The 25066-nt window shown below is 42.0% G+C and overlaps 1 protein-coding gene across 2 annotated transcripts; it reads left to right on the top strand.

Annotated features, from left to right (window-relative positions):
- Nucleotides 1-3565: 3565 nt before the first annotated feature.
- Nucleotides 3566-22708, top strand: RBL2 (RB transcriptional corepressor like 2). Of its 2 annotated transcripts, XM_014255547.2 has the most exons (22): nucleotides 3566-3760; nucleotides 5051-5181; nucleotides 6380-6580; nucleotides 7280-7344; nucleotides 10440-10568; nucleotides 11130-11290; nucleotides 11396-11460; nucleotides 12134-12320; nucleotides 13022-13188; nucleotides 13675-13784; nucleotides 14648-14751; nucleotides 15097-15234; nucleotides 15443-15607; nucleotides 16180-16291; nucleotides 16838-17110; nucleotides 17388-17659; nucleotides 18203-18379; nucleotides 18534-18605; nucleotides 18982-19096; nucleotides 20059-20261; nucleotides 20459-20623; nucleotides 21035-22708. In XM_014255547.2, exons 1-22 carry the CDS (start codon nucleotides 3566-3568, stop codon nucleotides 21203-21205), a joined length of 3378 nt encoding a protein of 1125 aa, XP_014111022.2. In that variant the 3' UTR covers nucleotides 21206-22708. The 2 variants fall into 2 exon arrangements, with proteins under 2 accessions (XP_014111022.2, XP_087918394.1); XM_088062268.1 differs by lacking the exons at nucleotides 20059-20261; nucleotides 20459-20623; nucleotides 21035-22708 and adding an exon at nucleotides 19913-20038.
- The last annotated feature ends 2358 nt before the right edge of the window (nucleotides 22709-25066 follow it).

Here is a 25066-nt window from a genome sequence, read left to right as displayed (position 1 = left end):
TGGATCTTCCAGGAGCAAAACTCAAGTTTCAGTGCTAAGTTTTAAAACTGAAATTATTCTTAAGACCTTTAAAACCCTGCAAACAAGCAAAGGACATAACACTCACACCTACTGCCCAAGACCATGGTTTACTCTTACAGAATTTTACTGGGAATCAATTGCCTCTAATTTTCTTGTCTTACAATCAAAACCAGCTGTTTTTTCCCACCCTACTTATGGTTAGAAAATAATGTATGGTCTAGGTTCTAGTCCAAAAGTTACCTTAATTTTAAATAAGCATCTTGGCAGTGAAGTAAGTACCTTTTCAGTCTTCTTTTAAAAAAAACTTTGCATTACTTTCCACATCTTTATTAAAACTTCTAATTGTGCACACAGCACTTAACTATTGCATGTATTTCACACAGGGCACAGATGTTTCTCCTGAATCCAAGTTGTCTCCTTGTCTGGTGCCACCTTGTTTTAACCTGGCATTGCATTTGAATGATTCAGTGGTATCCTTATTTATTTCAGCCTGAATTTTGTCTTCATATCCTCATCATCCTTTTTGAGCTTCTTCTGCAGATCTGTACACAGGTGATAAAAGTTCACATATACATGAGCTCTGTTCTCAATTTCTCTGTTTCTTTTTCTCCTTGAAAGTCCTGCAAAATCTCTTTAACAGTATTTTTTAAAATCAGTTTTAGAATCCAGGCTTCTTGGTCTATAAATTAAAATACAAGGATCTATTTTTCAATGGAACTGTTCACGAAGGACAGGTGTTCTAGGCACTATAATGGTGGTTAGTTTCTGGCACTTCTTCGAAATTTTTCCGAACAGTATGTGGGGTGTGATGATTAGATAAGACTCTAAACAAGGTGTACAGAGCAAAGTCCTGTCCTATTTGTTTTATTTTGTCTCTGAGAAAATTATTTGTGCCATGTTATTTAGTAATACATTTTTCATGGATTGCTCAGTGTGACAGTGCTGATCACTCATTAAAATGAGGTTTGATGAAGATGTAATTCAAGCTGTAGTGAGATGAAATGTGCCTGGTATTCAAGGCTAATATAAAGAGATGTACACAGTAGTGTTATATTAACTTATTTGTGATGTGCAGAGTTACTAACAGCTAGTTTTATAAGCAGTTTCTGATCTAGTTCTGTTACACCTATAATTACCTTCCACACGAGCAGGCTGTTTCAGTGCAGCGTACACTGCTGTAGCTGACCAACACTGAAAATTTTACATTTGTATGTTGTTGGGACCTTGGGCTGGTGGTGGTGTCTGTAGAGCAGACTAATTGTACTGGTGTAGCCACAGGAGTTTACAAAATAACTGCCCTGGCTTATCTAAGTGTCCCTAATGTTACACAAACAGGCAATATAATTTCTTTGTTACATTTAGAGGAAAAGGAAATAAAGATAACAGCTTTCCAAGTCCTTTTTATGATTTTTTTATTGAATGCTGCCTCCTTTCAGGTTCTTTCATGCAAGGAAGGAGGGAAAATGCAATGCCCACGATCCTTCATGAAGTTAAACTGGAAAATGAGGACTTGTTTGCTCTGCCTCCTGTGTTCCAGTGTGAACAAGACCAGACAGTGCACAATTCTCATTAGCGTTCCAGGTAAGGTCTCATGAATAAAAGGGAGGCTGGCTTGGGAAGTTCTTGGGATCCTAATGTCAGATAGAGTTTCATCATCTAGAGAGATGAGAGTGCACTCTGTAGTGCTCACCAAAACTGGTAATAGTCCTCACACTTTTTTTCTGCTCTCTGATGATACAAGCATTTGATTTGGGAACTGCCATGTCAGATCCTCTGCTTGACAGTGTTTGACCTGAGTGTAGCAGGGGGCACAAGCATGTTCATGGGGAAAATTTCTGAGACTACAGGACAGTAAAAAAATGTATGTTATTGGGGGTAGCCAAGCAGCTGTGAGGGTCTCGGGCTGAGAGGGTTTGTGGCTGTTATTTGTCATACTGGTAGATCTAGCATGGAGTCCAGTAGTCGAAATTATTCAAATAATTAACATGCCATATGAGGATGACTCTTTATTATTCTTGCATCTTTTTAATGGAGGAGGAGCAGGAGGGAAAAAGGGGAGAAGTGGAGGAACAAGTGAAGCTACGTCCTCAGGGATAAAAAAGATTTCACTAAAATGTTTCTTACCTGAGTTTTCAGTACACTGTTAAATGAAAACTTTTAAGAAAAATTGCTACACATAAGAAGTTAACCCATTTATTTACAAAGTCTGGAAGCATGAAACCACAGGGAAGTATACAGGTGTAATCACAGCATAATAACCTTCCCTTTAACCTCAGCTTTATCTTTCAGTATTGTGAGGGCTTGTTCCTCTTTTTTTAATATGAAAGATTTTTACAGAGTAGATGAATATTTCTCAGTATAAATTAAATGCTGTAATAAGTTATTGCTGCTTTGTGTTTTAGTAGATACTGTAAATTTATCTAAACAGAAAAGCCCTGTGTCATTCATATAGTCTTCTGGGTGGCAGAGAGCTTCCCATCAATGCTCTGCATAGGACTTGGCCTCGCTGCAAAGTTCACAGCTCCTCTGTGTTATAAAAAAAAAGATGTAAGACATTAAATATAACCTAATCACTAGTTTTTAATGTTGTAAGCTGTTCTGGTAATCTGGGGGTTACAGGTATAGGGGGAACCCTGCTGGCAGCACCAGCTCGAGCTCTCTGCTGTTCTCAGTGCTGGGTACCAGTGTGTATTTGTGTCCTGAATCGCGTCTCAGGTCAGCCAAATCATCTTTTCTTGACGTTTCTTTTTTTTCCCCTGAAGTTTTCAGCATTGGTGAAATACCGGTAACACAAAATCAAGCCGACAGAGTCAATAAATCTCTTTTAATCAAGTGCAGCCTGTTGTATTGATCACTTCATTGACATGTACCTGCTCTAGGACTTAAATCTCATTTTTGGCAGCCTCCTCTGCTCAGTTAGGACTTGACCCAGGGGAGCTATTTCTGCCTCTCTTTCCTACCCTCCACTGCCTATATACAACCCATGCCCTGCACTGTGTGTATGTGTACGTATTTGTGTATATATTTGTATACAGCCCGTACCCTGCACTGTATGTATGTGTACATATCTGTGTATATATTTGTGTTCAGCCCCTATCCCGCACTGGGTGTATGTATTTGTGTACCAATTTCTGTACAGCCCCTACTCCGCAGTCTATGTGTGTTTACAGCCCGTGGCCCGCACTCTGTGTATATATTTGTATATATTTGTGGTTGTATTTGTGTACGGCTATCCCGGCACTGCCCGCTCTCGGCCCGTTCCGGGCTCCCCTCACGACCCGGCCCCGCCCAGGGCCCCGCGCGCCGGGCTCGCTCCCGCTCCGTGCCGTGCGCGCGCCGGGGGCGCGTCTCGCGGTGCGCGGTAGGAGCGCGCGGCGTGCGCTTGCGCGCGGCGGGGCGGGCGGTCGCCCCGCGGGCCAATGAGCGGGCGCGGCGCGCGGCGGGGGCGGGGCCCGTCCCGCGGTGTTTGGATTCGAACGCGCGGGGCGGCGGCGCAGGCGCGGTGCGCGGAGCGCGGCGCTGCCCCCCAGCGGCGGGGCGCGGCATGGCGGGCGAGGACGCGGCCGGGGCCGAGCCGGGTCCCGCGGGGGGCGCGGCCGCAGCCCCGTCCCCGCCGGGCGAGGACAGCGAGACCCGGCAGCGCTACGAGGAGCTCTGCAGGAGCCTCAACATGGACGAGCGCGCCCGTGCCGAGGCCTGGCTGAGCTACCAAAGCATGAAGCGCAACTACACCCTGGAGGTGAGGGAGGGGCGACAGGGCCTCGGCCGGGCCGGGGGGAGCGCGGCGGGAGAGGGGGTGAAGTGCGGAGAGAAGGGACGGCGGTGGAGGCGCGGCGGCCTCTCCCTCGCACCGCCCGGGCGGCCGGCAATAACCATCGCAATTGGGAGTCATAGCGGCGGAAAGGTGTTAAAAATGGAAGAGCTCCCGTCGCTGTGGTACTTCGGCTCCCAGCGGTGCGGCCGGGGAGCGGCACAGTGGCCTCGGCCAGCGCCGCTCCGCAGCCGCGCGGGGCCCGCGGAGATGCCCGGCGCAGGTGTGATCACATTTGTTTGTCATTTTTGGGGGCTTGCGCGGCCGCGGCACAGCCTGGGGCGGGGGTAAAAGGTAAGAGGTGAAGGGTAAAAGGTAAAGGGTTGGTCGCGTCATTCTGGAAAACAGGAACACGCGGTGACGCGCCCGGGAGCTTCGGAAGCGCCTTTTATCGGTGCCTTCCTATGGCAAAGGTGGCGCTTTTGATAACCCTCGGCAGTTCCCGGGTCCCCGCAGCGCTGCCCTCCCGGTGACCGGGCAGGGCTCGGTGCTGCGGGAAGGAGCAGCCCCGCTCCGGCAGCGCCTCTGTCACATCCAGACGGGCAGCGATGCTCGGGAACGAGCCTTGCCTTGCCCCCGAAGGTGTGTGCTCACCCGGGCCCGTGACATCACGGAGCCCGACAAAACCACAGCATCGAATTCAGTTTGACCCCTTGTTTTACCCGTCCATTTTTCCACTCAAGAGTTACTATTTAATGAAAGACAGAAAACAAAATTTCAAGTGCTCATTAGAATTAATTTCTGTCTTTAGGTACCCGGTTGAATAATTGTTCTGCTGTGTAATACAGAACGAAATGGAAGTGATGTTTTCCTATTGTTCGTTCAGGGCAGAAGAATGTTTTGGTTGCAAGAACTGTAGTCTTTTTTTTCTTTTGCCTTTTTCTTTTTAAGCAGTATAAAATGCTGCAGAAGAACAACACTAAAAATATATTTTCATATACTCAAAATATATTTCACACTTCGAGTCAAATGTGAAATTTATAATGGTAACTAATGAGTATAGTTTTGATGCAGTTCAGTGTTCAGTGTCTATTAAGCACCTGTTTTGTTGCAGTTAAAAACGCAAAGCACAACAAAAGTTTGAAACAGCAAATCAACTTTCTCACTGATTGAACTTCATCTTTTTGGACACGTGCTTTTCCCTGATGTTGGGGTAGCTGAAAAGCATGTTTTTCTTTTCAGTGAAGTTTTTTAGATGCCTGATGTTTTGATTCACAGGGAAATGACATGCATTGGCTGGCTTGTGCCTTGTACGTGGCTTGCAGGAAAGCAATTCCAACTGTGAGCAGAGGAACAGCAGAAGGAAATTACGTATCCTTAACCAGAATCCTGCGCTGTTCAGACCAAAGGTAACTTTTATTCTGCTGATTTTAGACACTTAAAAAATCTCAAAGAGTGCTTTTCACCTTGTGAAATTGGAAATAGAGAATAAAAGCTAAATGTGTTTCTTGTTTCCTGCTTTTGAAGATAGACTTTATATCCCTGGAATGCTTGTGTTATAGCTCACTGTCACAGAAGTAGGGCAGTTCCTTTGGCTCAGTACTATGTTCATAAAAACACTGGTTTTCCAAATAAGAGATTGACTTCCTTCACTCGAAGGAGAAAGAAGCCAGTCACTGAAGAACAGTCAATTTTTGGGGCATGTAAAGTATGAACTTCTTACATGAGAAACCATTTGTAGTTCGCTGTGAAAATGTTCACAAGATTTATTTCAATTTTTGCATAAGAAAACTTCACTTTTCACATGTTCTTGCTAAAGTCACTAAATGAGGTCAGAATCTGACAAACAAATTTGTGTCGAATGTTTGTCCATTAAGTAATAAAGAAAAGCTTCTGAAACAATTGACTTTATTTATTAGCAATCTCATTGTTTTCTAAAAAATTCCAGACTGTCACAAAAAAAAAGAATGTTCTTATGTACTTTTTATCCCATTTCCTCTACTGTTGAAGCATTGCTGTTGATTTGAGCAATGCAGAAGTGTTCCTCTATAAGCTTTTGTTTTCAAAATCAGAAATTCATGGAACTGAATATTGATAAGTTGTTTCTGTCATCTGGGCTATCAAGACTAATAACACTGAAAAAGAAGGTGTAGATGAAGAAGTAGAAAAGGAATTAAAGTCCAATTTGCAAAGTGCAATTTACTAAAACTTAAGAGGTTTTTCATACTTTGTAAAGTATTCTTAGCATTGTAGATCTCACAGGTTCTTTTATTTAAATTAATAATTTTTTCAGAAAAAAGGGGGCATGTCTGATTTCAGAATAATATAAATGTTGGAGATGATTTTCTCTTTGTGAGAAGATGCCAGATCTGTGAGTACATAGTTAACGTGGTTATCAGCCAAGGACCTAAAAATATTTCTCAAGCTGTCTGAGCTCATCCATGTTTATGGGTAAAGGACTGGCTCTGAGTTGGTTGTCATGTTTGCAATGTCATAGTTTCATCAGTTATCTGGGCAGTAGAAATTGCACTTTCATTGAAAATGTAGAGTTTATTTTTGCAGGAAAAACAACCAGCCTTTCTGATCTAACCCGTTTGGTATTTCCAGCTTGATTGAGTTTTTTAACAAGATGAAGAAGTGGGAAGACATGGCAAATCTACCATCCCAGTTCAGAGAGCGAACTGAGAGATTAGAGAGAAACTTTACCGTTTCTGCAGTCATTTTTAAGAAGTATGAGCCCATTTTTCAGGACATTTTCAGGTATCCTCAAGAAGATCAGCCTCGTCAACAGAGAGGAAGAAAACAGAGGTTTGTTTCTGTTATTTCCAGACTGATTTTAGAGCATTACTGTAGTGAAAATACCATGAAATTGCTTGATTGTTTTAATAGTATTTTGACTGTATTTTCACAGTTGTTGTTTATAATATCAGAGTTGATTTGTCCTTGCTTGCTTTAAATTTTTAATCTCTTTTTCAGTTTCATATCTGACAGGGGCAGGAAATCTCAAAGCTGCTGAGTTTCTGATTATTTGGGGGATGGGGGAGAAGGGAGAGATTTCAGTCAGCCTGTAGGCAAGGGAAGCACTGGTGCTGCAAGGATAGGAAAGACAGGAAGAATTTGATTCTTTTATGATCTACATGGCTTTAATACTCATAGTACTGCCTAGTCTGTTTCACTGCCCAGTAACTCCCATGGATTTCTTCATAGATGCAGATCTTGTGGGTATTTTCTTAATAATAGAACTTTGTTTCTTTGTTACTGTTTGTATTTGGGGTGCTGTGGAATTGAATTTGCAGACTGAGTCTGGGGCTCCAGTTGTGCCTACACTAAACTTCTTTCAGGTTTTGTGTATTTCTGTATTTCCTGTAGTTAGGGTTTTGTGGGAATGGTGTAAGATTTTGACCACACTGTAGTAAAGCTTAACTTTCTCTTTGAATTAGTGATTCATGTATGATGTTTTATCAGTTTTCATTCATTGAGTCTTCTTGCTGTATTTTCCTCCAAAAGACGACAACCATGTACTGTGACCGAAGTTTTCCAGTTTTGTTGGGTGCTGTTTGTTCATGCAAAAGGTAAGAGATCTGAAAGGGATTAAATATAGCAGACATTGTTTTATTGGTCATTATTTTATATCAGTCCTTAAAATACCCAGTGGTACAGTGCACATGTAATCTTTATTGTAAGAGCAGCCTTAAAGCTTATAAGAACAGTAGAGAATTTCGGATGTTTTTTTTCTTGGTAGTGACTGTTGGGAGAAAAAGGAAGGAACAGGATGAAATCCACATTTTAGGCTTCAGCTGTTCAGTAATAGCACGTATAGTCTAAAATCTCTCCTCATCAAATCTGTCTTAAAGACTTTCCACATCTCTAGGCCTTGTTTCAAGTCCTGCTTTGATGAGTGTTCACTGTGAGTGATGTATAAGTAAGGTAGTGCTCTGGGGAGAGTGTCAGGATTGATATTCCTGTGTGGTGGGATGTGTTTTTTCAAATTTAAAAGTGAATCAGTATTAAGATTCCTGCAGTGTGCTATGATTTCCTGAACTGGATGATTTTGAGGCTAGGACTGTGGCAATATTGAATGTCCTGGCACTAATTTTGTTCAGAACTTTGTTTACAAAGCCTTTCTTTCTGTACTGTGCCTCACTGCAGAGGGTTCCTGGCAGCAGTGCTGGACCCTCACACACATCCCTGCACAGAGGTCAGGAAGGGTGTACTGAGGCACAAATACTGCATTGAGCACTCCATCCTGTGAGGAAGATGCATTTTTTTAAGACTTCAAATTCCACCTTATTGGGCAAGAGAAGTCTTTCCTAAGCAAGTGTGGTGCTTTCAGCCTGAAACACAGCAGAGTTGGTACTGTACTTAGTTCCACTCAGTCAGGACTTCACTTCCTTAGCACAGGTAGACAGCTGAGAGAGTAAGTAGGTCAGTCTGGAAAATCACAGGTTTTCCTTTTCCCTTCTGTAAAGTCCTCCCTTCTGTGGGAAGATGGGATGGTTGACAAGGTGCAGAAGGACTTCATGGGTCTTCCTGTTGATAAGTTATTGACTGATGTGTTTGAGTAACTGCATCATTGACTACATGTTAATTACACAGAGTTTCAGGCACGGTAACTAACCCTATGGTGTTAGCTGATACACATGGTTGATACAAGTACATATTGATAACACATTTGATTGCATTTTATAAGGAAAAGAAAAAAATTATAGTCCACAGAAGCTGTAAAATTACCAAATGATTATTAAAGTGTGGCAGCACAGAAATGGAAACTGAGTGTTGACTATTAAGGCATTAGGTGTTGGTGTGAGGTTTTGTGCTGTGTGGTTTGGGGCTGGGCAGTAAATCCTTATCACAGCAACCACACATCAGTGGCAGGCCCAGGCTTGTCTGCTCCTGCAGCCCATCGCCTTCAGTTCATGCACTGCACAGAGGGAGCCCCTTGTTCACTGGGACTGCACTTCAGCATATTGTTTGTAAGAATTGCTCTTCCAGCTCTTTTATTTCTTTCTTTAAAATTGATGGGGAAAAAAATCTCTGTTTTTTTATTATTTGGTACGATGTGGAAGGGAACCTTGTTTGAAATGTCAACAACAAAAAATTACTGTGGAACTACTGATACTGTGAAATTTTATTAACTTTTGTGCTGACAGTAAGGATTGCCATGGTAGTTGTCATGGTTGTGGAATTGAACCTGTGTTATGACAGTTACTTTGAGAATTTTATTGATTAAAGATTTGCTAATAGTATTTAGGATTTTAATTACTTTGCTGTGTACCTTTAATAATTTTGAAATAACTAATAAGTAAAGTTAATTAAAATTTCATCTAGGGTTCATAATTTTAAACAGTTTAAATTATCTGCATTGAAATTATTTTTCTTCTAACAAACATGGAAACAGAAAATAACAAATTTGAACTACCTGGTATGTTACTAAAAAATATAACAGCATCATTGAGAAAAATTCTCTAATCATATATCCATTTCAATGTGTTCTATGTGAGTTTATTACTATATGATACAGATTTCTTCAGGAATTTAAATGTGTTCTTCAGAGTGGGATCAGCTTAGTGATTTGGAGCTTCCCTGAGAAAAAAGGGAGGGTGGAAAGAATGGAAGAGTTATTAGTATTTAAGGAGTAATAGAAACATCATGCTGTGCATAAAAAGTTACAGAATAGTGATTTATGTTACTGATTAATTGTATATTTTACCAAACTGTTTTCAGCTATGGTCACTCCTCTAGAGGAATATCAGTAAACATAAATGAGTTCAGTAATGTACAACTCTGATTGTAATGTTTGTGATTGTGAACAGGTTACAAGGACTCTTTTCTGCAGGAAAATGATAGATAACAAATAATAATAAGCCAAGTCAGAGATAGGCACATTTTAGCTCTTCTGTAAAGCACAAGAGAAATTAAGTTATATTTATTAGTGTTTATAATGAGTATGCCCCAGAAAATTTTTTTGAGGAAAATAGATTGTTAAAAAAAAATCTGACTTTGAGTTAGGTACAGGTTTGTTGTGGGAGTGAGGGGCAGGGGCTGAAGGAGGGAGCAGTTTCTAGGCCATCTGAAAACCTTGGTCTACCTTTGCCAAAGTTAAAGTTATTTGAGGCTATTTACAGCAATGCAAAGTTGGGGAAAAGGGGAAAAGTTGAGTCTCAGAACCCATTGTAGCTCCTTGGCTTTCAGAGCAGGCCAGCTTTGGGCAGGTGGGAACCCAGTGAAGGACGTGACTCTGCCAGGCAGTGGGGCTGCTGCTGCCAGAGTTGCAGAAGCACATTTTTCTTCCTTGAGGCTGTTTGCATTATACAGCTTGAGGCTGCTTCAAGTTATTTATGCCCTGGTTAATGAGATTACTCTGAATGAGGGAGCAGGAACAGCATATTTATCAACATTTTGGTAAGGTTTGATTTCAAAACAGCAAAATGTATTTGAGTTCCTTCACAACTGCTGTTGTTTCTGAAAAAATATTTAACTTTTGTATTTGTTACATGTTATTGTGAGTCTGCTTTACTGTCCGTGTTGCTATCCAGGTACTTAAGAGTCACCAAAGTCTGTGTTTCTAAGGTTCCATTATTGATTGTAATATAAACATCAGCAGTCTCTTATTAAAAAAATTCTTAAATCTTCGCTGATTTTATCTTATGGCTTTCTTATATTGCAGGAAATTTTCCTATGATCAGTGATGACTTGGTCAATTCCTACCACCTCTTGTTATGTGCTTTGGATCTTGTGTATGGAAATGCTCTGCAGTGTCCTAACCGTAAAGAGCTCCTGAATCCTAATTTTAAGGGTATGTTATAAAAAAGAAGTTGATTTGAAATACATGAAGACCCAGGACTCAAATAGGAGATTTGTTTCTGTCTCATTCCTGGATTGCTGCTGTTCTCTTTTTGAAGAGAATGGAAGTGTAGATTGACTTGATAACCACAAATTCAAGTGAATGGTGAGAAGTTGCCATTGAATTTCTGATGTAACTCTTCACAGGCTTGCACTTAGATTTTCAGTGCTGTACAGGATTGGCCTTCACTTGTAGTGCCTCAGATGTGACCTGGGACCATTATCTCAAATAAATATTGTAGTTCACCAGTGTTTGATTTTTTTCCTATTAGAAGTGATATATGTAGTTTTTATCACTCAGTAACTAATGGTTTTGAATATCTAACTCAAAATTTGTTTTTGATAACATTACCCAGTTGAGTGAGCATTACACAATTAGTAGTTCTTTCAAGGGAACTAATTAGTTTGCTGTTTTAATTTCATATTACCTTGACTACACTGCATAGAATTTAAATTAATAAGAAAGCAGGATATGGATTTGCAAAATTTAATTATACAATATTATGAATTGTAGGTCTGCCTGAAGACTTCCATAGTAAGGATTATAAAGTATCATCTGATCCTCCCTGCATCATTGAAAAACTGTGTTCTTTACATTATGGATTAGTTTTAGAAGCAAAAGGTATAAAGGAACATTTTTGGAAGCCATATATTCGGAAGCTTTTTGACAAAAAGGTTGGTCAGTAAATTTGTAATGTAGAAAAATCTCTCCTTACTTGTTACCTTCAAAACCTTTATAAGAAATGAAATTTCCATCCTTTGTTCTTAAATGTCTTACAGCTTTTAAAAGGAAAAGATGAAAATCTGACAGGATTTCTGGATCCTGGGAACTTTGGAGATAGTGTGTAAGTCCCTGTTTGTGGTTTGGTTTGCATGAGTGTTCCTCTGTGGCCCAGCTGCACTTGTTACCTGATCTGAGCAGTGGTGGCAGCCATGCCTTGTGTGTTCAGTAGTGGACATCCAGCACTGCCTTCCTGTTCCTGGCAGTGCTGGGGGCTGAGGCCTGCTTGAAAGAGGAATGGTGTGTCAGGATGGTGCTACCTGATGTCTGCTTTTATTCTTATGCTTCTCTTTCCTGCTTTTTTTTTTTTTCTTGTGTGTGTAACTCAGAGTTATTATGAAAAAGCAGTGGGAGACTGAGTAGGAAGTGGGAGGCAAAAAAATGGGTTTGGTGGTGTTTAGAGATGTTTATGGCTAGGACTTACTTTCTTTTAATGATATAAAAATGGTTCAGTTATGATACAATGCTGTGTAAATGTTGAGGTGTTTCCAGGAAATAGTAGTTCTGAGTATTTCACTGTGTTCTTCCTGCAGCTGGATAAATGGCAGGGCATCAGATACATAGGGAAAATAATGTCCTTGCCACTGTCATGTTTAAAGTACTGTAGATCTTAAAGGAGCTTCAGTGAGGGTTAAAAGAAATTTGAAGTAGACTTCCCCCAGGCCAGAGCTGTGTTCAGTGTGTGAGCAGGTGAACAAAGCAAAAGGGGGGTTGTTTGTCCTTCCTTTCTGCTGTAGCAAAGCCATCAACAAAGCCTATGAAGAGTATGTTCTGTCAGTGGGAAATCTCGATGAGCGAATATTCCTTGGCGAGGATGCAGATGAAGAAATTGGAACTCTCACAAGGTGCTTAAACACATCTTCAGGAATGGAAACAACTGAAAGGGTACAAGTGAAGCATAATTTGCAGCAGCATTTTGACAGGGTGAGTATGGCATGGTCTATGTTGCAGTTTTTATATGCCACCCTCCCTGGCTGCCTATGGAGACAGAAATAAAACACACCTCGGAGTGTGGGGAGAAAATGGGCAGAGTATTGGGGGCTGGACTTCATGAAGAATGTAACAAATTTGTTAGAAGTTACTATGTGGTTTGGTAATTAGAAGATGTATTGATTTTGCTGTGTGCTAATTGAAAGTTGATTGTTTTAATGTGATGGCTTGATCTGATGCAAATAAACTAAAATACTGATCAGAAGGACCTATTATGTTAAAGGCTGAACCTTGGAAAGGTTTAATTTCCAAGGAATTAAAGGAATTTTCATTTCTTTTAAGAAAATTAAAGGAAACCCTGGCTCAGTTCACTTTTGCTGTGAGCTTACAGCTATGTTTGGTACTCAGGCTAGGAAGGGATACTGTGGTTTGGGGGGGATTTTTTGAGATTGGTCTAAGTGTTTCACACTTCAGTCCCCTCTGTTCATACAGAACCGTTTGATACAAACATCTGAGCAACACAGAAAAAGCTGGCTCTTACCTGAGTCGTGGTCTGGTTTGGGCTGTTTGATTAGGAGTCATTTTTTTTCCATAACACAGAATAAGAATTCTGCAGATTGATGTTTCTAGGTTATGACCTTTATCAAAGTTTATAACAGAGTACATTTGTATATGTGGTTATTTTTTATTTTCAGTCCAAATCACTCAGGATCACAACCCCTCTTACTGGCCGCAAGTACATTAAAGAGAGCAACCCATACGTGACACCTGTTTCCATAGCAACCTACAGCCTGAGCCGCCTGCACACGATGCTGGCAGGGCTGAAAAATGCCCCCAGTGAAAATTTGGAGCAAATACTCAGGTAAATTTGGTGTTCAGCCAAATAATCCTATTTTCTATTCTAATTTTAATAACAAACATTAATGCTGAACAGTGTAATTTAAAATGTGAACCAGTCTTTTACTACTGGAGTAAAATGGAATCCAGAGAGACATTTACATTTTGAAAGACTATTCTCTTTATTTAGATTCATCTGTCCTTAGAGATTGATGAACACCCACTATTTAAAACCCAGCAGTTATGAGCTTCTCTAACCACAAGTTGCCAGTATAAAATTTTCTTACTATTAACTAATGGCACTACCTAGGAAATCACCCCAAACTGTAGGAGATGCAAACCAAACTTTATTCTCCATGTGCATAAACTGTTTTGCAGTTAGGCACATTTGGGTCTGTTTGTATTGCTGTGCAATATATTTGCATTTTTTATGCTTTCAGCATATAAAATATAGGGTGGTTTTGGTCTTAGTAGGAATAGTATATTGAAAATGTTTAGTTTTTATTTTCAGGTCATGCTCCAGAGATCCTTCTCAATCCATTGCAAACAGACTGAAAGAAATGCACGAAGTGTACTGTCAGAGCACTCAGTCTGAAGGAGAATTCAGTAATTTTTCCAAAGGTGGGAAACATTTTGCTTATCCATAAAATGCCTGTAAATACATCCATCTCTTATAATTAAGTTTTACATACTGGTTTTGCATTAGCACAAATGTCTTTTCTACCTCCTTTGCCTTTTCCTGTGTTCTTAAGATAGAGAAAATTTCAGTGTTGTGTAAAATTTTATAATCAGCCTTAGCTCGAATCACTGCAATTTGATCACACTTTCAGCACTAGAGAAGTGCAATGAAAAGGACTTTGAAGTGTACCACCTCTCTCAAATATAAGAATATAAGTGATGGCATGGATTTCTGTGCTGGTAAAGAAAATCTGAGTAACTGTAGTCTTTAAAAACGCAACAGCAATGTGGGCTTACGTATGAAGATGGATTAGTACAGATATTGAAATCCTGCCAGTATAAACACAAAAACATGATTTGCAAAGTTGTCTTGATATCTGAAGTGCCTGAAGATGGATTGAATATAAGGAAGATGCTCTTGACCTTGTTTCTTAATAAGGCCTTCCTTTCTTCATGCCAGCTTAGTAGCTTCAGTGCTTTTTTTGCACAATGCCAGGTGGATCCATACAGGTGCATTTTCTCAATTTCAATTGTGTCTGTTATAGCAATGTTAAGGGTTGTCCTTATATATGGCCCTGTCACCATAATCTGGGTTTGGTAGCAAGTTACTCTGCTCTGCATTCACAGATCAGGGCAGTGTAGAAGGATTCCTACATTAACTTGAAATTAACTGTTTTAGTCCTGAAAGTATTGTATCCACAGCAGCACAGAAATCTACACAAGCTACTGTTGCATTTCTGTATCTGAAGATTATAATACTTTTTTCTTGCATTTTACAATATTGCTTCTATTTAAACTTCCTGCAGATGTTGCTAGTAAACATTTTCGTCGTGCTGAGATGCTCTACTACAAGGTCTTGGAGTCAGTCATTGAGCAAGAGAGGAAGAGACTGAGAGACACTGACTTATCTGTAAGGAAAACTAATCAAAGGGTACCTCATTTTTAAAATTGGACCTGCAAAAAAAGATCACAAATGTAGAGCAGAATTGTCAGCTATTTAAAATGAGGGTAAATCTCTGAGAAGAACCCTGTAAATACACCTGAATGGAAGGAAAAGGTTCAAGAAATCGTGTTTGCAAACACAGAGTAAATTTTTAATGAGAAAAGATGGCTCATTTTGAACTCTGTTCAGTCCCTTAAAAAATAGTTTCACTTTTTGTAAGCTTGAGAATCTTGCTGTTGAGACAATAAAAAGTGTTTTATTTTCTCTCTAGTTACACTGTAAAATAAACTTTAAAATTTGCAACTCTTGCAGGCAATACTGGAGCAAGATGTGTTTCACAGGTCTCTGCTGGCGTGTTGCCTGGAGATCATTACCTTTACATACAACCCACCTGGAAACTTCCCATTCATCACTGAAATATTTGACATTCCAGTTTATCATTTTTACAAGGTAATGTGTTTGATAGCTAGAAATGCTTACCAAGTCATGAGTGCTCATTGACCTGTATGACAGCGTAGGATTGAGTCATAGTAGTGCAGCCTTCATATTTCTAATAGTCTCTTCTTCCTTGAAAATCAAGAATTGGAATTAGATCTTTGTTTAAGACTGAATCTATGAAACAAGTACATTATGTTGATCGTATTTATCCACTGCACAGGTGATTGAGGTTTTCATTAGAGCAGAGGACGGCCTGTGTCGGGAAGTGGTAAAACACCTGAACCACATTGAAGAACAGATCCTGGAAAGTATGGCATGGAAACGGGAATCCGTACTGTGGGACAGGATCAGAGAGAACGAAAACAAAGTTCCTACTTGTGAAGAGGTGAGCACATCTCTGTGTGTTGCATAGCTTTCATAATCAGACAGGATGGCAGGCAGAGGACTTTGTATCCTGAAGGAGAGGACTTATGTGTCTTATGGTTAGGACTTACGGTAGCAATTCCACCAGCCCAGCAGTGCAAGGAAAGCAGCAAGTGCAGTGTGCTCTGGCCTGGTCAGGGTCACCTCTCTGGAGACATCTGCAACAGAGACAGGCAGCAGAGGTGATTCTCACCCAGTATTTTATCCAGTATTTTAATGGTGTAGCAGAACAGTGAACAAAATGGTCAAGAAGGGAAGGTTTGGACCAGTAACACTTGGAAAGATTATTAGACAATAAGTGTGGTAAAAACTACACACAGTAGCCACAGAAAGACTATTACAGTGTGTATCTTCCAGAGCACCAAAATCACTACTCACTTCTGGTTTTCTTGGGCTTAGGGTATGTTTGTCACTTTTCTTGTTATTTTTCCACAAAGTTTTGCTGTTCAAAATGTGTAGTGCAGTAGCTATTAAAAATTTGCTATGTAGTTAATGTGTGATACAGCTGCTCTAATAAAAGGATAAATATTTTAGGTAATGCCACCTCAGTACTTTGAGAGATCTGCTGGGAACAGTGTTGTAGGTTCACCATTGACGCCACGGCGAATAAACGAGGTTCGTGCTGAAAGTGGAGGACTGGGAAAAGGTGAGATTTTTTTAAAGCAGAACATGCTGTACATTGCTAACTTAGATTAAATTATGTAAGGGAGGAGGCTGCCTTAATGCCAGTGTACAGTTAGCTGCAAACACATTTGTAAAGGGTATTTGTATTGCAACTCAGAGTTGCATCAGAAGTCTAAGAGTGATGGATTCATTCTGTCAGTGTGAACAATACTGCTTTGATAGGGTGTTCTCAGGTGATGGATATGAACAGCATGTGTGTATGTATGTGTTAAACAGTATTTATACATGCACACACACGCAGCTTACACTCTGATTGGTTGGCTTTATTGTTATACTAGAAAAGAAACTCCACTATATATTATGTAACATCTCAAAACGTTTCCACTAGAAAAAATATGATACATGAATTTAGAAAAATATTAAACATAGAATTACTGAAGATCATCTCTATAAGCACTCAGTATTTTTAATTTTTTTTTCCTGAACAGCTTTGCATCACCTATTTTTAAAACAAGGGATTATAAAACAAGAGTTAAATATAATCTGTGTGTGTGTTTTTCTTCCCCAGGCCTATCCTCCCCTCCAGCCACGCTGTATGACAGGTACAGCTCTCCCACAGCCAACCCCACGCGGCGGCGCCTGTTCGCTGACAATGACGGTGCCCCCGAGGGTGGCCCCGCGGTCAGGGTGCCCCCGCAGCCCGTGGTGAGCACGGTGCCTGTGCAGAACGTGAGCCCCGAGGCCGTGTCCGTGACCCCGGTGCCTGGCCAGACCCTGGTGACAGTGGCAACGGCCACCGTGACAGCCAACAACGGGCAGACGGTGACAATACCTGTGCAAGGTGAGCAAAAAGCTGCTGCACAACCATTCAGGCTTGTTCCCATCAGGGAATGCAGCCAGGGAGGACTGCATTAGTATGAAAACCTGACTTCATTATCTTCTTGTCTCATAATGAAATTTGCAAAGTATTTTGATTAAACAATTTCACATATACTAAATGTTTAGTTCTAAGTAGCTAATAAAAGAAGTACTGAATTATTTAAAAACTCAAGAGAAAACCACACACACATCCCCCACCCAGTGTGCTCTTGTTTCAGGCTCTTTTTGTTACATTACAGGTATTGCCAATGAAAATGGAGGAATAACTTTCTTCCCAGTCCAGGTAAATGTAGGTGCCCAGCCCCAGGCTGTGTCTGGGCCCATGCAGCCTCTGAGTGCCCAGACTCTGGCTGGCACCCTGGCCCCTCAGATGGCTGGGGCAGCACTGCAGTTGCCAGGCCAGTTAACAGTGCAGCAGATTTCCCCTGGAGAGCAGAGACAGACCCAGCAGTTGAGTGCCACGGCTGCCAGGCCTCGCAAAATGGGCTCACTTGCACTCTTCTTCAGAAAGGTACTTTTTGATCTGTTTGCTTTGCTTAGTTCTTATTTTGGTAAATGTACAGTAATTTTAAAAATACACACTTATTGATTGTAATAATGAGGGCATATTACATTTAATCTATATGTACTCATACACAGCTGAAGAGTCATTTTCTCCTGCAGGCCACTTCTCACTAGCAAAGGACTGTGCTGGCACATTAGGACATGAAAATAGATTCTGTACTTGGCCAGCTGGTTCTTAAAGGCTCTTCCAAAGAAAGAGGTTCACTTTTGAGACTTTCTGGTTTATTCAATACAGGGGTTGCTGTAGGCAATGCTTTCTCTGCTCAGGACAGCTTGGAATTTAAGCTTCAAACCAATTTTTTTTAGCACTGACACCAGTACTGAGAATGTCTGTGCCTTGTAAGCAAAAAAGTTAGATTTTATTTTAGTTATTCTTCTCTTGGCTTCACATTTGCACAAGCTCTACAGGTGTGCAAGTCTGAGTTAACTCTTTTGTTGGGTCAGAAGAGCAGTGTTGCTGTGGCCCTGAGCACGATGTCCAATGTCACAGGTGTATCACTTGGCCAGTGTTCGTCTGAGGGACCTCTGTGCCAAACTTGATGTGTCTGATGAGCTGCGCAAAAAGATCTGGACATGTTTTGAGTATTCCTTGGTGCACTGCCCTGAAATCATGATGGACAGACACCTGGATCAGCTGCTGATGTGCGCCATCTATGTCATGACTAAGGTAAAGTGGGAACAAAGAAAAAGCAAACAAAAAACTCCTTTAATACTTAATATTCCCAATAGTACTTCTTAAAAAAACTCAAACCAACAAACATCCCAAGCCAAACAAAAGACCCAAAAGCCTGCAGAAAAACAGAACCTTTTCTGTCCCTCAGGTTACTAACGAAGACAGATCATTCCAGAACATCATGCGCTGCTACCGGACACAGCCGCAAGCCAAGAGTCACGTGAGCACAGTCACCATTTGTTTATTAAATACCTTCATTCTATTTTGGGAACAGATCACTTGGCAAAACAACATTTAGTATTAAGGGGATGCAGTCTCTGAACTGTTCTCAGAAGAGAGGGGTCATATCCAAAATCCTGCACTACTGAAAGCTTTTTTGTTAAACTGTATGTAAACTAGAAAGTGTTTTTTACTTAAAACCTAAGGAGCCAGTGCCTGTGGGCTATTATTCCTCTTAGGAGGCTGTATTTTGCTCTGCAAGAAGCAGTTTGGTATAGCACAGTGAAGTTGTGGCAGCAGACATGTCGTGCAGGCAGTTGTTCCCTGACCGGGGACTGCTCCACCCTCCCCTGCTCACGCTGCTCCTGTCCCTGCAGGTCTATCGCAGTGTCCTCATCAAGGGCCGCCACCGCCGCCACTCGGGCAGCAGTGACAGCAGCAGCCAGCAGAACTCACCCACAGACAGAGGCAAAGACAGGAACAAAGAAAAAAGTGAGTGATTCCACATGTCAGGTGCTCGGGTTTAATTCCATTTCCAAAACTGTGTGCATAAACTAAGAGTCGGATTTTGTGTTGTTTCAGCCCAAACATATCCTCCTTTGGTAAACTTAGATAATATTAAGAATATATTGATAACATTTGAGAGTTGCTCTAATTCAAGGTTTTTATTGCACCCACTCAGTTTCAAATCCCTCCCCACATGCACTTACCTTGGGAATTTGCTGTGCTGGCCTGAGCTCCGAGTTCAGCTCACACACCAAAGAGCTTTGAAGTCTTTGCAGAATGAGGAAATCTGGGCTAGCCAGGTTCACAGTTACTCTTATCACAACCACAGAGCTGCTGCAGTTTCTTTTGTAGCACTGTCTGTCTGCAGAGATGGGAACACCACCCACAGCATTGATTTCAGCATAGCTGACAGCTCTGGGGATTCTCCCTTGGTATGTGAACTGACATATTTTCCTTGAATTAACTTTTATAAAGGAAACTGAAGAAGTGAAGTATTCCTGCTGGCAGTTTTCAAGGTATTCAACAGATGATGGTATAAGCAGTAGGTATTAATATTTTGTGTCACAGAGAGATGGCAGGGAGGGAAGGCAAAAAATTACATCTATTTTGCAAGTTCCCACATGAAATTAGCAGGGAGTATGGCCAAGACAAGTATTTCTTCTGACAGAAGAAGACTACCATTCTTTACTTGAAATGGTGCCAAGTGGCAACAAGAAAGAACTCCTGCTAAAAGTGTAACACAAATGCTGAAAAATGGAGTTTCAGCTCTTTTTATACTGTCACGCAACTCTGGTCCTACAGCAAATCCCTTGCAGTTTATCCAGAAATCAACAAAGCTTTTGTGTAAGGGACAGCACTCGGGGATCAAAACGGGCATCAGTGCTGGCAGCAGAGGGTGGCTGGCTGTGCCCTGCAGGAGTGCCTGAGGCTGTGGCTGTGCCCTGCAGGCAGCCGTGACTCCAGCCCGGTGATGCGCTCCAGCAGCACCCTGCCCGTGCCCCAGCCCTCCAGCGCGCCCCCCACCCCCACCCGCCTCAGCGGCCCCAACAGCGACAGCGAGGAGGAGGAGCGCGGGGACCTCATCCAGTTCTACAACAACGTCTACATCGAGCAGATCAAGGACTTTGCCCTCAAGTACACTTCAAATGCAGTAAGTTACATTCTGTGCTTCTTCTTAATAAACAGAGCTTGATCTTCTGATCATGCAGTGAAATTTCCTTAAATTGAAAAATACTCATTGGCCTAATAACTTGTACACCTCTACGATCGTATGTGTGGCAAAGCCTCGCTGCAGTGAGCCCTGAGCTCAGGCTGCAGCTGCTGAGGGCCTCTCTTCTCTCCGAGCAGACAGACTCCCCCCCACTCTCGCCGTACCCCTTCGTGCGCCTCGGCTCCCCCCGCAGAGTGCAGCTCTCCCAGCATCACCCCCTGTACATCTCACCACACAGAAACGAGTCTGCCCTCTCTCCCCAGGAGAAAATATTCTACTACTTCAGCAGCAGCCCCTCAAAGGTGAGACTAACATGTTTCAGTTTGATCTTTTAATTCCTTAACTCTTTTTTTTTTGGTTTTGGTAGTAGAATTAGAGCAGACTCTGCAGCATGAGACAAGGTTTTGTTCACCCTGTCCAACACACACATGATCAGCTAAGGCACATCAAATTGCCAGTGCAGCTGCCACAGCTGAAGGGCTGGATAAGCCTTTGAGCTCTGCATGCAGACACACAACAAACTTCCGAGTTTAAGATTTACTCTGGTAAGGGAATGAACCAGTACAGTGATGAAGAAAATACCTTGGTACAGTAGAGATTTCCACAAAAGAGCCTGTCCAGTCGCACTGCAATGCATCGAACAACAGTTCAGAGCACACTGGGGCAGTCACAGAGAGAGAGCACTAATCCTTTTGCCCCCCTCCTCCCTCCAGAGGCTAAAGGAAATCAACAGTATGGTTAGAACTGGAGAAACACCCACAAAGAAGAGAGGCATCCTCTTGGAAGATGGAACTGAAGCCCCAGCCAAGCGCATCTGCCAGGAGAATCACACGGCTCTGTTGAGACGACTCCAGGACGTGGCGAACGACCGAGGGTCTCACTGAACCTGCACAACTCCTCCCTCCCCGACTGCACCGAGCCTGGGCCGGGGGGGCGAGTGCTGGGGCCAGCAAGGAGCCACCTCAGACCCCCAACACAAGCCCTGGCCCTGCTTAAGCTCTTCACAAGGCAAGTGACCCTTCTCCAGCCTTGCCTGGAGAACACATCCCTAACACAGCTGTGGACCTTGCAGCAGGTATTCACAGCTTTGCTTTCCTCTAGTCTGTGCTTCAGATAGGTCCAGGGGCCTCAGCACAGAGCCCTGCACCAAGGTACCCACAGACGGTGTCAGGGTTCCTCACTAACCCCCTCACAAACTAACAGCTTTGGAATAACATTCTCACACAGTCCACTTCTGCTTGCAAAGAGACAAGGGGAGTGTTTTGAGCCCTGATGGAAGCTGGATGGATATATGGATGATATGGACTCTTTCCATATTTAGGATGTTCCACATGCCCTTGAGAAGCATCACAGTGTTGTGATCACAATGTGTGGCCCTTCGCTGTACCAAGGGAGGTGATTGTGTTGAGTGGTTTGAACTGTGCACTGTTTGAAAGTGAACTCGTGGTCCCAAGGTGACACTTGGCATGGGGCTGTGAAGCATCATGGTTAAGGCAGAATTTTGCTGTATATTTGCAATGGCACTTTCTAAATGTGAATATTTTTTGCAAAGGCCGACTTCAGCTGTCATTCTGTACTGAAACAATTTGACTTTTGTATTTATTTCAATAGACATCCCCCTGCTCCTCTTGTCAGCAAATGGCATTAAGAATTCATTTTAACTCAATGTATATGCAGCAATGAATGCAGGAAGCCAGGGATGTGTGCTTTTTTCAAGGAATTTTATATGCTTGTTGCTTTTCTTGATAGTCAGGCACTGTAGCCCTTGCTCACTCAGCAGCAGGAAGGTGGTGCCCATCTCCTAAAACATATATTTTGATATTTTGTGTTTAAAGAACAGGGCTTGGAAGTTTGATTTTGTGTTTTGCTTTGGTTTTTGTAAAAAGGCCTAAACCAGGCTGCCTGGGAGAAATCCCTCCCCTCCTACCAGGATCAGCAGGTGGTGCACATTACACTTACCACTTGTTTTCATTTAAAATAGGTCCAAAATACCAGACTTGTTAGGAAAGCATCAACCCTCTCCCACAGTACAGGATGCCAGGCCTCTGCTGGGGAGGGGGTGTTCACGCAAAATGTGGTGCACACTCAGGTGCCAGAAGGCTTACTGAGGAAGCAAAAGCTAACAGGCCTGTTTTCAGTCATTCCTGCCCTTCTGAATAATAGGAATATTTAAGGCTTAATTCCACTATAAATTCAACTAAAGTAAAATAAAAACATGGTTTTTCTTACCTGCGTAACAGAAAGCTGAAGTCCAAAAGTTGTGTAGATGTTTCTGTAAAAATATTTATGGAAGTGTCAGACAATTCTTGTTGTTACTATGTTCCATTTACTTCACTTTGTATGAAAATATTGCAATTGTATTTTTCAATAAAGACTTTATAAACTTAGTTTCATGTTAGCGTGTGAAAAAGCATTGTATGTGCAAAGCTAGAAAGTCTGCAGCAAGGACTTCAGTCCCACACTGCAATTAAAGGTTTAAAAATAATCACATCTTAGTCACACCACAAGGGAAAGGATTTACTCCTGCCCTGGTTTAGTCACCATGGTTGTTCCAAGCACGTCCTCTCCTGCTGCTCCATCAGAAGGCACCAGGCAGGGCCAGGGAATGCCCCAGGTCCAGCTGCTGCTCCCTTGGCAGAGGAAGAGGAGGAGGATGGCTGCCTCACTGCACAGCACAGGAGGGCTTCAGAACAATCTGCCATCCCTGCAGGGGCTTTTTAACACAAGATTTCACACACAGTGACAGCAGAATTATTTCCTGTGCACTGGCTGCTCACATTTCAACTGAGGGAAATTTCTAAACATTTCTAAGTAGTTGAGAACAGCTCTGACCACCACTGGCCAGTGCTGTATTTGTACAGCAAAGGATGCATGGGTTTTCCCCTGCCTTTTTACCTAGGGGGCCTGAGACTATTTCATCAGCCACTGGCCCTGTCCCTTTCTGAAAACAAGTTAAGTTACCCTCAGCTGTAACTAATAACAAAGATAGAAGTTGCTGTTTCTACTTCGAAAAAAATGCTAACAAAAAACAAACAACAAACTTCAACAGGCATTCCAAAGGAAAAAAAAAAGGCATATAAACTTGATACTAGAAAAGAAAAATCTGAAGTGGCTTCAAATATTTTCTTTCACAACTTAGAAAAGTTTGGTTGGAATCCAACTGCAGCCTCAGTAGGAAACTCTACTGGTTTAACTTACAGATCCCTTGTAAAACTTCAGAGAGTTAAGAATTTCAAAGATGATATTCAAAAGCATCCCCTTATCAAAGTATTGGCCAGACTTTACTCTTCAAACAAATTATGTTCCTGTTCTAGGAAAAACATCTCAATCCAGGAGAAAAGGATTTGATTTCAATGGCACTGTTACAGTATTGATTCACCTACCTTGTTCCTGGAACAGCTTCTTTTAATACACAAATTTGATTACAAAAATATACAGCATTCTCTCCCCTTTCCCAGTCTAATGAATAATTTTTCAGATTACTCATTCTAAACCAAACAAAACTCTACATTCTCTAAATAAATAAAATTATTCAACAAACTTCTGTTAGCTGGATTTAACTTAGAGCAATCCAGCCTAGTGACCAGCCTTGCAGGGGCAGCTCAGAGAGAAACAAAACTTACTCCAATAACCATCACTTTCACAGAATTATCCTGCCATTGATTCCTCCTGGGCATTGTTCTTGCCGACTGTGATGTTTCCTGGCCAACAGCTGGGCTGCACTGCAGCACAGACCAAGGAGTGGCCCAGGATTAGAAGGGATTTAACTTTGATGCCAGTCCTTCACCTAAATGTCTTAGGAAATGTGCAAGTCAGTGATCCGTAACAGAGGTTTCTGAATAATCATAAAACTGAATACAGAGGAACTGTCAGTCTGGTTTAGCTCCAGGCCTGCCCTGTCCAAGCAGGTCATGCACTCAGTACAAGGTCAGGCCCATCATCTGCTTCACACCAGAAGTCCTTTAAAACCTGGCCCATGATAAATCTGAAGCATTTCAATTTCAGTTTCAGCCTTCCCAGAAAAAGAGAACAGAAGTAACAGAACTCATTTCACAGTATTTTAGTAGCAACACTCCAGGCCAGTACATGCACCTTCAAACTTTTCCCACATCCTTTCATTGATTGAAAGGCACACAGCAGCACTTTTCCAGGCAATAAAACACTCACCTTCAAATCAGTTCTTCCATTCCTGTCCTCTGCTGCAAATCCGATCAGGCACATGGCAATTCTGAGGCACTTTCAATTCCTTACAACCTGCCAGGTGTCCAGAATAATGAGGCTACTGGGACACGAATGCCACTCAGAGCACTGACAGAGGCAAGTGCCACAAAGCCATCTGGTTTTCCTGTCACTGAGTGTATGACACTACTGGGAAATTCTTTGTCTATTTCCTTAGAAGCCATGAAGTTGTTCTCAAAGAGAACAGGTTACAAATGACAAGTGAATTTAAGGTGTCAGATAAAAACAAAACAAGAAAACTCAACACAAACCCCACATCACTGCCCACCCTCCTGAAACACCACAAGTCACTACAGGCTGTTCCACAGCAGTTGGCTGTCACTGATGCCACCAGTACAGGCAAAGGGAGTCAAAGGAAAAGCAGCCCAGCTCCAAGGGGTTAAAACTACAGGTTTTGACACAACACTCCTGGGAGGCAAGAAAAGGCATCATACCAGACAGGCTGTGGCATTAGGAAAAGTAAAAGTGTGTCCAAATTCACTTGAGCTTTGCAGAGGTTCTCTCCT

Source organism: Pseudopodoces humilis, chromosome 14 (genome assembly GCF_049639895.1).
Source record: "Pseudopodoces humilis isolate 2021_Gansu_Grassland_sample_001 chromosome 14, ASM4963989v1, whole genome shotgun sequence".
In the NCBI taxonomy this organism is placed as follows: Eukaryota; Metazoa; Chordata; class Aves; order Passeriformes; family Paridae; genus Pseudopodoces; species Pseudopodoces humilis.
The sequence above is the reverse complement of the archived record's forward strand: the minus strand, read 5'-3'. Positions and strand labels throughout refer to the sequence as shown.